This window comes from Sciurus carolinensis, chromosome 14 (genome assembly GCF_902686445.1).
Source record: "Sciurus carolinensis chromosome 14, mSciCar1.2, whole genome shotgun sequence".
Lineage (NCBI taxonomy): Eukaryota > Metazoa > Chordata > Mammalia > Rodentia > Sciuridae > Sciurus > Sciurus carolinensis.
Window position 1 is genome coordinate 54675758 of NC_062226.1, and position 13774 is coordinate 54689531.

The 13774-nt window shown below is 34.5% G+C and overlaps 1 protein-coding gene across 1 annotated transcript in view; it reads right to left on the reverse strand.

Moving 5' to 3' along the window:
• Positions 1-2155: 2155 nt before the first annotated feature.
• Ccdc171 (coiled-coil domain containing 171) overlaps positions 2156-13774 on the reverse strand; it is a 370550-nt gene continuing 358931 nt past the window's right edge. Inside the window, 1 exon segment of the mRNA XM_047523648.1 lies at positions 2156-4564. Coding sequence (XP_047379604.1) covers positions 4334-4564 — 231 coding nt within the window. The 3' untranslated portion in view covers positions 2156-4333.

The following is a 13774-nucleotide window of genomic DNA, read 5'->3' on the forward strand; positions in this document are numbered from 1 at the left end:
TCTTTTTAAAAACATCCAAAATTTCTGATTGTATTAGTTTCCCATGATTTTTCTAATGAGTTACCATAAACTTGTGGCTTAACAAATCAAATGTAACCTCTTAAATTCTGGAGCCTCTCAGAGGAGAATTCGTCTCCTTTTCTTTTTCAGCTTCTAGCAGCTTCTGAATTCCTTAATCTTGGCCCCTTTCTCCATCTTCAAAGTATACACTTCCCTTTCAAACACCCCCACCTCCAGTCTTTGCATCCATGACCACATCACCTACTCCTCTCTTTAGTCAAACCATCTCTGCCTCCTTCTTTGAAAGATAATTTTTATTGCATTTTGGGGCTCACTCAGATAATCCAGGATAATTTCCCCATTCTTTTACTAAATAAGGTACTATTCACCAGTTCCATGGATTAGAATGTGGTTATCTTTTGGGCCATGATTCAGTCCAGAAAAAAAAATTTTCAAATCTTTATCATAGGAGTTTCATAGTGAATGCCCTCTTGATCAGCTATACTCAGCATATGTCATTATTTTCCATTGCAATGGAAGTGATAGACTGGTAGGCAGGCCAGGCACCTGCATCTTTTGAGAGGGTCTGTTTCTGGCAGTACATATGTGATCTCTGTCTCAGGCCAAGTTAGAGACACTGAGCAGCATATTGAGGGTGTTGGATCCTTTCAAAGATAGGCAGAAATTAACAAGATCCTATTTCAAAAGTAAAAATAAAAAAATTTTAAAAGGGCTGGAGATGTGGCTCAGTGGTTAAGCTCCTTTGGGTTCAATCCCCAGTACCAAAAAAAAAAAAAAAAGGTAGAAACTTCACTATTCTTTCAGTTATACACACATACACACACTATTTGCATGTATATGTTTTGTAGTGTCTAAATGGATAAGTCATCTGGATTTCAAACCAAAACATGCTTCTCAAAATTATTACTAATGGATCAGAACAATTCTTTTTTGTTCTTCTTTTCTTTAAAAGGTGTTCATTATTTTTGGAAGGCAGGCCTGACAAAGTAGAAATAATTTGGACTTTGGAGTTACAGATCAAGGCTTACTACTACTATTTTATATGTGACCTTAGGTTGCTTAACATTTTGAATTCTCAGTTATTCATGTATAAAATGATGATATAATAAATATCTATTCCAGATGTTTGTTGTGAGGGCATTAGTTTTGCTATAATAGCTGTAATACAGCAGTTGCTCAATAAGTATTAGTTACCTGTGAACTTCTTCTATTTTAGAAAACTTGTTTATAAAATGCACACAGTGAAATAGGATCAACTTACCACTGTTCAGTATGGTCTATAGACTGAATTAAGATATAACTGGTAAATAAAGTAATATGAAAATAGTAATTATTTCATTAAGTGTTCAATAATGCCATACATTATGTCAAATAAGAAATAGTTTCATAAGATATAAGATTAACAAAAGTCAGGGATTTCATAAAATAAAGTGGTCCTCTATGAGGTAAAAAGTTATTTACCTATGTTGTTAAGTTATCATCGAATTGGCAATTCTAGGAATTTCCTAAACCTCTTTGCTTTTGTGTTATGTCATTCCAAAACATTTATATTCAAAATAATAGCAAAACTTCAATAAATGTGGCTTAGATATCAGCACAATAACTTTAAGAATCCCTTTGATATGATGGGTGATAGAGGTATTTTTCTAGATCACAGAAGGTTAGTAAGAAAATCCACATACTGAGATGTAAAGTAAAACTTCCTTTCCCCTACAAAAATATTTGAAGTCATTCTCCTGAGAAATGTCTAGTCTATACATCATTCTTAAGGAGGTAAAGAAGCTCATAGAGCAACTGTCCTTGCCAATGCAACACAGATCTCAAATATGCAGCAATTGGCCACTGAGGCACTCAGACGCAGTCTAGAGTTTCTCAGATCTCCATAGGATATGTCATTAAATCTTCTCCTCCTGCTGGGTCTGACTTCTGGGAAAAAAGCATATGGTATAAATATTACTATATTCGGTAGTGAATACTAATGATCACTCAGGAAGCTCGTCCTTCAGCTTCTATGGCCTTTAGCATCGAGTTGCTTTAAAATGTAACATGCTTTGATTTGATTTAATAATCTTTTTGAATTTATGGTTCAGAATTTTCTGTAAGAAATCTATCTGTAAGATCAGAGACACATGTACATGGAAAGACATACACATTTATTTTGGGAGTTATCCCATTAATGGATTATAATATTAAGGCAAGAAGACCAAAACCTGTCCAAGGCACATTTTACAAAGGAGCTTACTCCTCTTAAATCAGTAGCATCTGGAAAAAAGATCCAACCCAAACATACACACATACACAGAGGCAAGTAAGTTACACAGGGTAACACTGCTTTTCTTTCATGAGAGAATTGGAAGTTCATTGATATCAAGAGAACTAAAAAACTATCAGTTTCTATATGGAGAATATTCTAATCATTGAATGGAATGACAGAACAAAGTGTTTTGAAGTGTGCAGATATTATTCTACGATCTACATAAAAACAATCAATAGCACATTCTGTGTTATAATACATTTCAAAGTTGAATTTCATAAGATTACAATACACAGGCTATATTAAAAGAATTCCAAGGACCCAATTAAAAGCAATTTGGTTAAAAATACAATTTTACTCCACATCAAAAGCTTTCTAAAGTTTTATTCAAAGCTAATTATACTAGCTCCCTAGTATAAGAGATGGTATTACACAGTATGACAGCATTGCTACCTAGGACAGCATAAATCACTTGGGTAATTTGGCTAATAACATTAATAGTGTACAAATTTTATTCATTGGGACCAATAAAAAATTCTCAGAAGTTGGATATATTTGAATCAAATGTCATTGTAAACACAATATAGATTCCACAATACATGCCATTATTTTCTATTGTGTCCATAATGAAAAATTCCATAATGAAAATTATATAAAATATAGATTTTGTATCAAAATTCTTTGTCAAAAACTACAGTTCACATCAGAAGTTAATATCACTGGGGAGTCAAATGATTAATACAAAAACAAATACATATTACAAATATTCTTTTGTTCTTCACTTACCATGATGCAAACTGCAAGGATTTAACCTTTAAGGGTTAAAGAGTTTAATCAATGTCAATGTCTGATCTTCTGAAGGCGATAAAGAACAGTCTGTCTAGCGATACCCAACAGAACATCACTTTGTCAAGCCACAAAGCGCCCAAAAGCTTGTCAAGTAAGTTACCAGAAACCTCTTTGTGGTTAGAACTCAGCTCCTTCCTGCTTGACCTATTATTTGATATTTGACCACTTGGTTGCAAGACACTTGCTCTTTCTAGCTGAAATGTCACTGGGGCATCTTGTCAGCTCCCCGACATCTCGGCCTGACATACAATTTTACTTTTGTGTGCTACAAGGCAGAAAATGCAGGGCAATGGCCTTGTTTTAAATTCTGTCAGCATCAAAGATGGGCGTCACTCCTGGGTCCTACCAACAACAAAAACAAAAAAGGAGTCTATTTTGAAGGTCAAAACAGCCATTACCTTGAAGTTTTTTAGCTTATACTAAATATATTACCTGCTATACTGTTGTGGGAACTGTCCTTATAAAGTGCCTAAACACACCACAGAAATCCTCTCAGTACAATTGCTCTACTCTCTTATCAAATGCAGACTTGATAAAAGGATGAGTTTTCAATGCCTGCAGGGACCAGATTCAGCAGTTAACTTAACTTGTTCAAATGGGCAAGTGGTATCATGTAGCTTTACAAGGAGCAACCTGACCTTCTCACATTGACCAGGAGTGACATTATTGTGCAGGAGGAGAAGCAGTCACATCATTTCTGTTTTGCACAACCTGCTTAAAGTTTGCAACTAAATGCTTGTCTTCAGTTGAGCTGACAAGAGAGAAGAGGGGCTCAGTGAACCATGGCAGGGCTGCCATGAAATGACAGGAATCATTGGCATACATTTCAAATAGCTCTCTCAATCCTATTAAAGTATTGCAGTCCTGCTTTAAAATAGACAAGTATGAAACAACTTTGATAGATAGAGACTAAAATGGCTTATTGATTTTTTAAGTCCGAGGGAAATTACCCAAAATGTGTCATTCTTTAACATTTAAAAATATGTTACATAAAAATGAGCATCTGTGATAATAAATAAAACTTAAGACAGAAAAAAGTGGGTTATTTCGTTATTCAAGGAGACAGATACCTGCACACATCATGATATCACACAATTTTTAAAAAACCCACCCCAACTTGTGCTGAAACAAAATTCCACTGTAAGAAAATTCCCCTTCAAAACAATTTAATTGTAGTTAATTCTTCCTCCATTTTTTTATTTCATAAAGTCATAATCCAATCTGAGGTGGTCTTTTGGCATTAGCAGACATAGCCACTGGAGAGGAATGAGATGATGGTACTAGAGCATGAGGCACAGTATTTGAAAATGCCTCCTTTAAGAAAGTATAAGTTGTATCAAGTTCAGCTTGCAATGGCAAAATATCCCTAACACCAACTGTGTCAGCAGGATAAGCAGCTCTTGAAGGAATGGAGAGATTTGAATGGTCTCGGGATCCCATCTGTGACACACAAAAGAAAAACATAATAAACATTGAGCTGAAAATTCTCAGAGTCTAAAACCATAAGCAAGAAAGTAGACTAATAATCACTGTAATGTAAAATGGGGAGGAAATTACCATTTTAAAAATCTGGATGACAATTTATAAATACTAAATTATTTTCCAAGTGTGGTTGAATCCATATATCCTATGTCATAAACTTTTAAGGACAATAGAAGAAACACCAAAACTTTTTATACAACTTTTTATAGAGTCACTGTTCATACATTCAAGCATTTTCTCCTCAGCATCAATGTATTGGCAATTTCCAGAAATCAATGCTAATAGTATTTATTTCATTATGCTTATAATATGTAATATATAATATGGAAGATTAGACTGCCAAGAAAATGAACTATAGGTATTTGTTTTATAAATCTATCATCTTAAGTGACAAATATATAGCACAAAGAAAAGTAAGTAAGAAAAGTAAGAAAAGAATTACTTTTTTTCCCTGTGACTTCTAAAACATACTGAGATATAAAATTCCAGTGAGAATTTTCTGTTTTTACGTTTAGTGATAATGCCACTACTCTTTTGATAGACTATTCTACTGTATTTGAAAAAGGGATTGCAACATGAAAACAATTCACAATATATTTTAAAAATTGCTAGTATCCATAGTCTAACTTGAGAAATGTCACATGCTCATGAAGTACTTGAAAACAAAATTAACATTTTAATAAAGCTATATATTTAAAACTTAAGTAACATTAGTAATTAGTAGATCATATTCAATGTGAATGAAGTCTTAGCAATAAAGCAGGTATTGTTTTATGACATTAAAAAAGAGTAGAAAAATAGCAATTTTTATGTCAGAATTTTCCAGATTCCCAGCAAATACATGAATGTTGCTGAGATAACGTCTAGTTACAAGTGTAATCATAAATATTTCTGTAAAAATCATATTCTATATTATAGAGTTTTTAAAATCACCTTTTTGGTAGATACTCTTAAGAGTTTTGATAACAAAATAATGAAAAATATGAGGGGCTTCTTTATTATGTCATGTTTTACAAAACTGTTTCTACATGTAGTAACAAGAAAGCAGCTATTTCTGGCTTTAGGAAGGTATTAGAAATTCAACTGTTGTATGCGTTACCATTTTTGTAGATTTTTTTAAAACTACAACTGGAGAAAAATCAATGTCTGCATCTAACACCTAGTTCAGCAATTTTCTTTGATCTCTGTTCTTTTGATTTCTTGATACTCCACTGCAAGCCTATCGCTGACGGAAATCATCTCCTTTTATGCTGGAAGTTAAAAAACACCTAAAATGGCCACTTGGACAGCTCTATGAAGGAGAGGGTTTATCTTATCTCTTGGAAGGCAAAGAATTTCCAAAATCATGTGTTGGCCCTCATTAGCAGCACTAATGAGGTTTTACTCACAGAGCCTCAATCCTGGGAGAGACAGAACCTGGACAGAGGTGCCCCTTTACCTCAGAGGCTGGCTGTGTGGAGTCCCGTACTCTTTCTGACTTAACCACGTTTTCTAATATCTTTCCAGCTGTTTGACTGAATTGACAGCATTATCTGATTGGTCTTGCTGCAAAGAATACTGTAATGCCATCTCCTAACTTCTCATTCTGCCTGGCCTAGGGGTAAGGAGAATGCTGGAAGAGCAAGAGATGGTGGGCTTGACATTCATTTTAGTAAAACAGTTATGGCAATAACTGATGGCAATAACACAATCTTCACTGTGATAAAAAAATATTGTTAGGCAAGGTCTCAAAAGTTTGTTTATACATCTTTTTTTGTATATTTCCAAATTAAAACTTTATATATTTATGGGCTATATAAAGTGATATCATTTTTAATACAATGTGGAATGATTAAATAAGTTAAGTAACCTATCCATCACCTCAAATATTTGACGTTGTGATGAGAACATGTGAGATTTACTCTATTAGCAATTTAAAAATGTACAGTACTCAATTATTAGTTCTATTCACTACACTAAAAAAAAAAAAAAAAAATAGACTTTAAAAAAGACAAATAGTCCTCCAATCTAACTGAGGCTTTGTATCCTTTGATTTTCATCTCTCCAATCCCCCGACTCCCAAGCCTCTGGTAAACACAATTCTACTTTCTGCTTTTATGAGTTCAATTGTTTTAGATTCCACATTGAGACCATATGGTATCTGTCTTTGTGTTTTCACTTAGCATAATTGTCTCTAATTCTATTAATGTCACAAATGACAGAACTTCTTCCTTTTTTAAAGGCTGAATTCTATGGTGCATATATTCCACATTATCTTTGTCTATGAATTCATTGATAGACACTGAGGTTAACTCCATAGATTGGCTACTATTAACAGTGCTACAATGAACATGGGCAGGCAGACATCTCTACCAACATACTGATTTCCAGTCTTTTGGGTAAAAGCCCAGATGTGGGACTGCTGGATCATGGGGTAATTCTAATTTTTCCATTTCTTTGAGGACATTTTTACATCTTTATACTTCAGTTTTGGTTTATGAAAACTATGTGTGAAAGGAGGTGGGTTCATAGACTCAGACGGAGGAAGATCAGGTATCTTTCAATGATACTTTCTTCTTGATGTTGTAGACTCGAGAAAGGTAACTGTGCAGCACTCCTGTTTTGTAACTATCAGTGATACACATAATTTCCTCAAACCTATAAACTATGCTTGAAGTTTCTCTTTTTCGTTCTTGTGAGTTCATCAACCTAACATATTACAGAATTGGAAGGTGTCCTTCAAGGAAGGTCTCTACAAATTGCTCATTTCTCTCTTATATTCTACAAATCTTGGCATTCTACAAAAAGACCTCTTGTATGCCTTTTCTCATCCTACTTTTCAACATTCCTATTTTCCACCATGTGTGAAACCGACCTTTTATCGAATATGACCTTTTTTTTAACTAAATAACCTTGAAATGGGGTGTTGAGTATTTCTCTAGTATTTCAACTCAATCTTAGTTTTTATACATTAGCTCTGGCTTTGTGTCCTAAATATGGAAAATAACTTAAAAACATTGAGGGTGAAGGGGTGGAGGAGAAACAGACAGATAAACAGAGAGAGATTGATTTCCTTAAAGATTTTTACACCCAAAAGGTATCATTTCCAGCAAGTAAACATGCTTATTTTTTTATAAATGAAGGAAGGACTGTATAGAGGGAAAAGAGGGGTGGGAGGGGTGGGAGTGGTGGGGGGGAAGGGAAAAAATAACAGAATGAATCAAACAACATTACCCTATGTAAATTTATGATTACACAAATGGTATGCCTTTACGCCATGTACAAACAGAGAAACAACATGTATCCCATTTGTTTACAATAAAAAAAAGAAAAAAAAAGAAAATAAATGATGCTAGTAGGATCAAATGTCATACTGCTAGTAAATAATTTTTCTAAGAATTAGGATAAAATCTGATTTTTAAATCATTTAACTTAAAAGAACCCAGCAAAAATTCTGGTGAGATTTTGAATTGAGAATGTGATGTTAAAATAACAAGTAAATGTTAATTATTTTTCTTGTACAAATTATACCCAGAAATATATCATAACATTTTAAAAATATAACACAGGGAGTAAAAAGACAGCTAAATAACTGTAAATAACTGTTTGGCAGAGACCATTAAAAGTTAATATTCACCACCTGATCTTACATTTTAAATCTGTTAAGTCCACGGTCATTTAAACTGCTTTTTAAACTGCTAAGGTGTTCTGGAAGTCTTTTATGTAAATCTTAATTTGGGCAATCTTTCAGAAAGAAATTAGTTACCTGAAATAAAAGCTAGGTGTCATGCGAATCTTTATGGAAACACTTTTATTTACTCAATAAGCTATAAATGATTCTATTTGAACTGTTATAGTCCATCAGCTAAATACATATTCACAATACAAAATGTGTCTGCTAAATTTCTCCATTTAAAAAATCTTAAGGAATACAGTAATTGGACGTATTCAGTAGTCATTTTTCAAGGCTTTAATATCTTTATTTTCTAAGACTGTTTTCCAAACAACAAAAATAAAGCATTAGTCTAATAATAAAATTATCACTCAACAAATTATCTGTAAATCAAAGCCATTTTGCCAACTGAGACTTCCGAAACAATGACACCAAGCCATTTGTCTCCTGTATAACATTTATGAGTGAGTTAAGTCTTCCAGATTTGATATTATAAGAATTGTGAGGGAAGGCATACTTTAGAAAGCTTGGGCAGTACTGTGTGGCAATTATGCTAAGCACATAGTGTGGTGAAGAGAATTCTAGACGGAAGTACCACAGACTGAAGTCCCTTCTCCCAGTTCTATTACAATCTAAATGGGACATTGTAAGGGGGTCAATTAATCACCCATGTCTCACTTTCTTTGCCTGGACTTTTTCCAGCTCTGAAATTGTACAAGTATACTCTAATACCATGTGTGATGACATATGAAATAATATTAACACCCAACTACTGTGGGTGACATTAACCTAGAAATCAGCTTCCTAAATATTATACGTAAGATTTGAAGAAGCTATACGTAGGCCATTTTAAGAAGAAATACATATTGCATGTGGTTCTTTAAAATAGCCAAAGAGATAAGAAGATTAGCCACAGGTGAGATGATGTGGCTTCATTCAATCACATTCTGTAATGCACTTTTCATCATTTTGACCTCCATATCCATGTCTTAAGCCCTACTGACTGGTTTGAAGTAGAGTGGGACAGCTCCACACAAACTGAAAAAGAAATCAAAGCAACCACAAGAGGGTGTCACAATTAGGCTGTCCTGCTATGTCTACTTTAGCTGCAGCATGTTCTTTCTACTAGAGTCTCAATACTTGGTAATATAGTTTTCTTCCTTCCTAATGCTATACTTTGAGCTAGCTAACTGAATTTCACCTGTCCATTCTCCAGTTTGGCCATGCTGTTTACACAGACAATCACAGTGGGCAATAATCACATATATAATTTTCCCCTTTGGAATACCTGATCACATCCCTCAGATAACATATACATGCACATATACATTCACCGTAAACACAAACACACATTCACACATATATATACACTTAATATGTGCTTCCACACATGTATGTGCTCACAACACATCTGATATTACACCATTAAATATTTTGTATAGTTACCAATTCTAATTTTTAGTTACCAGTACCAAACCTGTTGGGATATTTTATTCATTCCTGTCCCTATCAAGTCACTAAACCTTAGTACAAACTAGCTGTCTCTTTCACTCACTGATATCATGATGTGGGGTTAGAGGAATGTGAGTCAATGGAGCATTGTATCAATAGGAAACATCCTAAAAGTCCTGTGTACCTGGAGATTAAGAAGGAAGGACAATCACAAACTTAGAAATAAATCAGAAAATAAAGGTATAAGAAATAACAACAAATCTGATAATTTTCTCCTCAAGCAGAACCAGCTCTTGAACCAATCTATGTGGTTCAAATTCAACCTCTCCTGCTTGGTTGATAAGGAAGATTGACTGGATTACTGGTTTTGATTCTTTGTGCTTCCCTGTAGCCACACCTTTTGCCAGGTGACTTTGCAGCTCTTGACTTCCCTGTCCAGTCTCAACCCACTTCCTCACTGATACTGTGTAGTCCAGTCAGTCCCTAAATAGGTTCTCCGTAGTTCACACTAGCCTCCTGTCTACCCACTCTTGCCCTTTGTGGGTTGAATTCTCTACCTTTCAAATTTGGGTCAAGGATTAGCTTTTTGGTAAGACCTTTCCAGAACCTCTTCCCACCTTTCCCCAGTTACAACATCCAATCATACTCTTACATTCCCTCATTAGCATTTATTTTACTATTTTTACTTATTTGTATACCCTTATGTTCTTCCTATAAAATTCAGTATGATGAAATCATGACTGTACTCCTAGCACTTAGCAGCAGGGCGAGGATTAAGTAAGATTCCCAACGTATGAGTGACTGAACAAACCACTCACTATTACTTCATGGTTTTGGTCTTTTATTGCTGTTTGGTTATTTTATGCACATACAGATTACATTTCACATAGAAGTAGCATAGTTTAGTAGAAAGGACATGGACTTAGAAGCTATGGAGACCTCAGGTTTCAAATTTTGTTCTGCCATATATTAACTATGTGATCCTTGACAAGTTGCTTAGCCTACATGAGCCTGTATCCTTACCCATGAGATAGGAAGAATAATGTCATAGCGCTGTTATAAAGATTAAATGTAATAGCATACAAAAATGAATAATATATAATAACTCCCCTTCTTTGCTTCTCTTTCTGTTCTCAAGTGAAAGAAATTCCATTTTTATCATTACAGCTAATATGCATCGAGCATATATATCAGGCACTGTGCTAGGCTTAGCTTTATAAGCAATTACATGAATTCTCAGGACTCAAGAAGAAAGTACTGCTGTCACCCTCATTTTACAGTTGAAGAAACTGAGGCTCAGAAGAGTCTTGATTTGACTCTTGATCTGATTCACTTACTCACACATTTACCATGATCTATCTTCCCATGCCTCCCGAAAGAAGATGCAGTCTCAGGCTTGTTTTATTTCATTTTATTTTAATACTAGGGATTGAACCCAAGGGTGCTTTACCACTGAGTGAGCTACATTCCCAGTCATTTTTATTTTTTATTTTGAGATAGGGTTTTGCTAAGTTTCTGATGCTGGACTTGAACTTGCAATCTTCCTGATTCAGCCTCCTGAGTCATTGGGATTACAGGCATGAGCCACTGGGCCTGGCTCAGGCTTATTTTATATGTACAACTACTCCATAAATATAGCAAGGGTTCAACAAATCTTTGTGACTAGAAAATGAAAGTACAGAGATTGTACTAGAGGCTAAAAATAAATGTTTATATTTTTGACAGTATATTTTATTATAGTCCAACATTTGAATATCCATGGTATTAGAGTAAATAAATACATTTTATGGCACTTACATAAAAAGCCCCTTCACCAAAAGAGTTTATATGTTGCTATATTCAGAGGTAAAATTCAGCACTGAGGTTTTAAATTACACTAGAACATTTAAACTTTAATTTTAAATTACTTTAAAGATTTCTTGTGCCTGACAAGATAACAATTCCCATTTTCTTCTCTTGGATATTTAAGCATCCTGACGTGATTTAGATTGGAAGAAGAGATGAAGAATTTTCCCTGATGGCTTTTGTTCTTTCTTTTCCTAGTTTCCTTCACACGCTTGTGCTCCTAGCCTACTCCTATGCTGCCAATCCCAGCACACCTGATGATAGAGTGCCTGAGATGGACAGAAATGCAAAGGAAACATTCTTTCCCTGTGCTCTGGAAACATATGCTCTCAAAAAACTCAATGAATTTGAAATGTAAATATGTCCATATACTCAATTCTATAAAAATTGAACCAATAAATACTTGAGCATACTATATAAGAAAATGCCACTGAAAAATGGAAATGGTAAACTATTACTAATTACCTTATTACCTTATGACTAATCATAATGGTGACTTTATTTATTTATTTATTTTGGTACCAGGAATTGAACCCAGGCGCTCCCTAAACCACTGAGCCATATCCCCTCTCCTTTTTTTAATTTTTATTTTGAGACAGGGTCTCACTAAGTTGCTCAGGGCCTTGCTAAGTTGCTGAGGTGGGTTTTGAACCTGTGATCTTCCTGCCTTCACCTCCTGAACTGTTTAGAATTATAGTCGTGCATTACTGTGCCTGGCTATAATAGTGACTTTCTTAAAGTCTTAGGCAAATTAATTAGAAGAACCACCTAATTAGAAAATAGGCTAAGGGTAGTATAATTATTATGACTGAATTCACTTGTAACAGACACCCAAAATACCACTGGCTTAAATAAGGTATGAGTTTATTTCTAATAGGACTAAGTGAAATAACAGAAAAGGAGGCTGCTTCTACCTTGGGCTCTGCAGCTCAGTATGTAGTATCTACCTCATGACCAAAAATGGCTGCTCAAGTTCCAGCTATTATGTTTGCATTGTAGTCAGAAGAGGACAAAGAAAGAGGCATTGTTCCCTTTAAAGACACTTTCTAAAATGAAACATTTTTGCTTACACCCCAAGACCAGAACCCAAGCCAAATGACTAACTTAGTTTCAGAGGAGTGAAGAATGTAGCTTTTTTTTCCTCCCCAGAGCATCCCAGGTAATATTCAAAGTCTTTAGAACTAGGAAAGAAAGAACAAACACATACCAGAACCCTGACAGCATCTGTCTTAGGTACAAATTGCCTGTTTGGTTGGGGTAGGAGTCCAATACCTAATAAATACGTGAAAAGTTGCTAAACTTTATTGATAATTTTAAAAATGCAACACAAACATATCAAAGAAAGATTATTTTTCACCAATCAGACAGGAAAAAGAAGGTATCTGGTGATAGCCAGTGTGGAGAAGAGGGAAATAAGTAAACTCATGCCACATAGCTAGGGATGAAAGCTGGTGCTAATTTTCTGAATGACAAAATCTTATGCGTATTTACCTTCTGAATTTATCAATTCTATTGTCAGGCATATCTTCTGTGGGTATACAAACAAGGTAAGCACAGATCTGTGTTCATTGCAACATTTTGAAATAGACAAACATGTTTTAAATGAAACTAGAAATCTTTCAAGAGAGAACTCTAATACAATGCAATCATTTTAAGAAACTGAGGTAAATATGTAAATGCTGGTGTTGAAGTATATGCAAGGGTGGGAAAAAGTTCAAAAAGTATTATGTAGATACACACACATACATAAGCACAGATGCTCCTTGCTTTACAGTGGGGTTACATCCCAATACACCCATCATAAGTTGAAAATGCTGTTAAGTTGAAAATGCATTTAATCTATCTACTGATTATCACAGCTTGGCAACACAGCACACTCTACAATACCAGCTGTTTACCCTTATGATCACAGGGCTGACTGGGAGTTGTGGCTCGCTGCTACCACTCAACATCACAAGAGAGTATCACAGGGCATATGGCTAGCCCAGGAAAAGATCAAAATTCAAAATTTGAAGTATGATTTCTACTGCATGCATATCATTTTCGTGCCACTGTAAAATGGAAAAATCATAACAATGGAAACTTGAGGACTGACTGTACATATATATCTAGATATACATATACTATATATATATATTTGTATTTTTTAAAGAAGCATAAACATGCGTCTACTTATACATAGTCCTATTTTCTTCTGAAAAAAAGAATTATACAAAAAT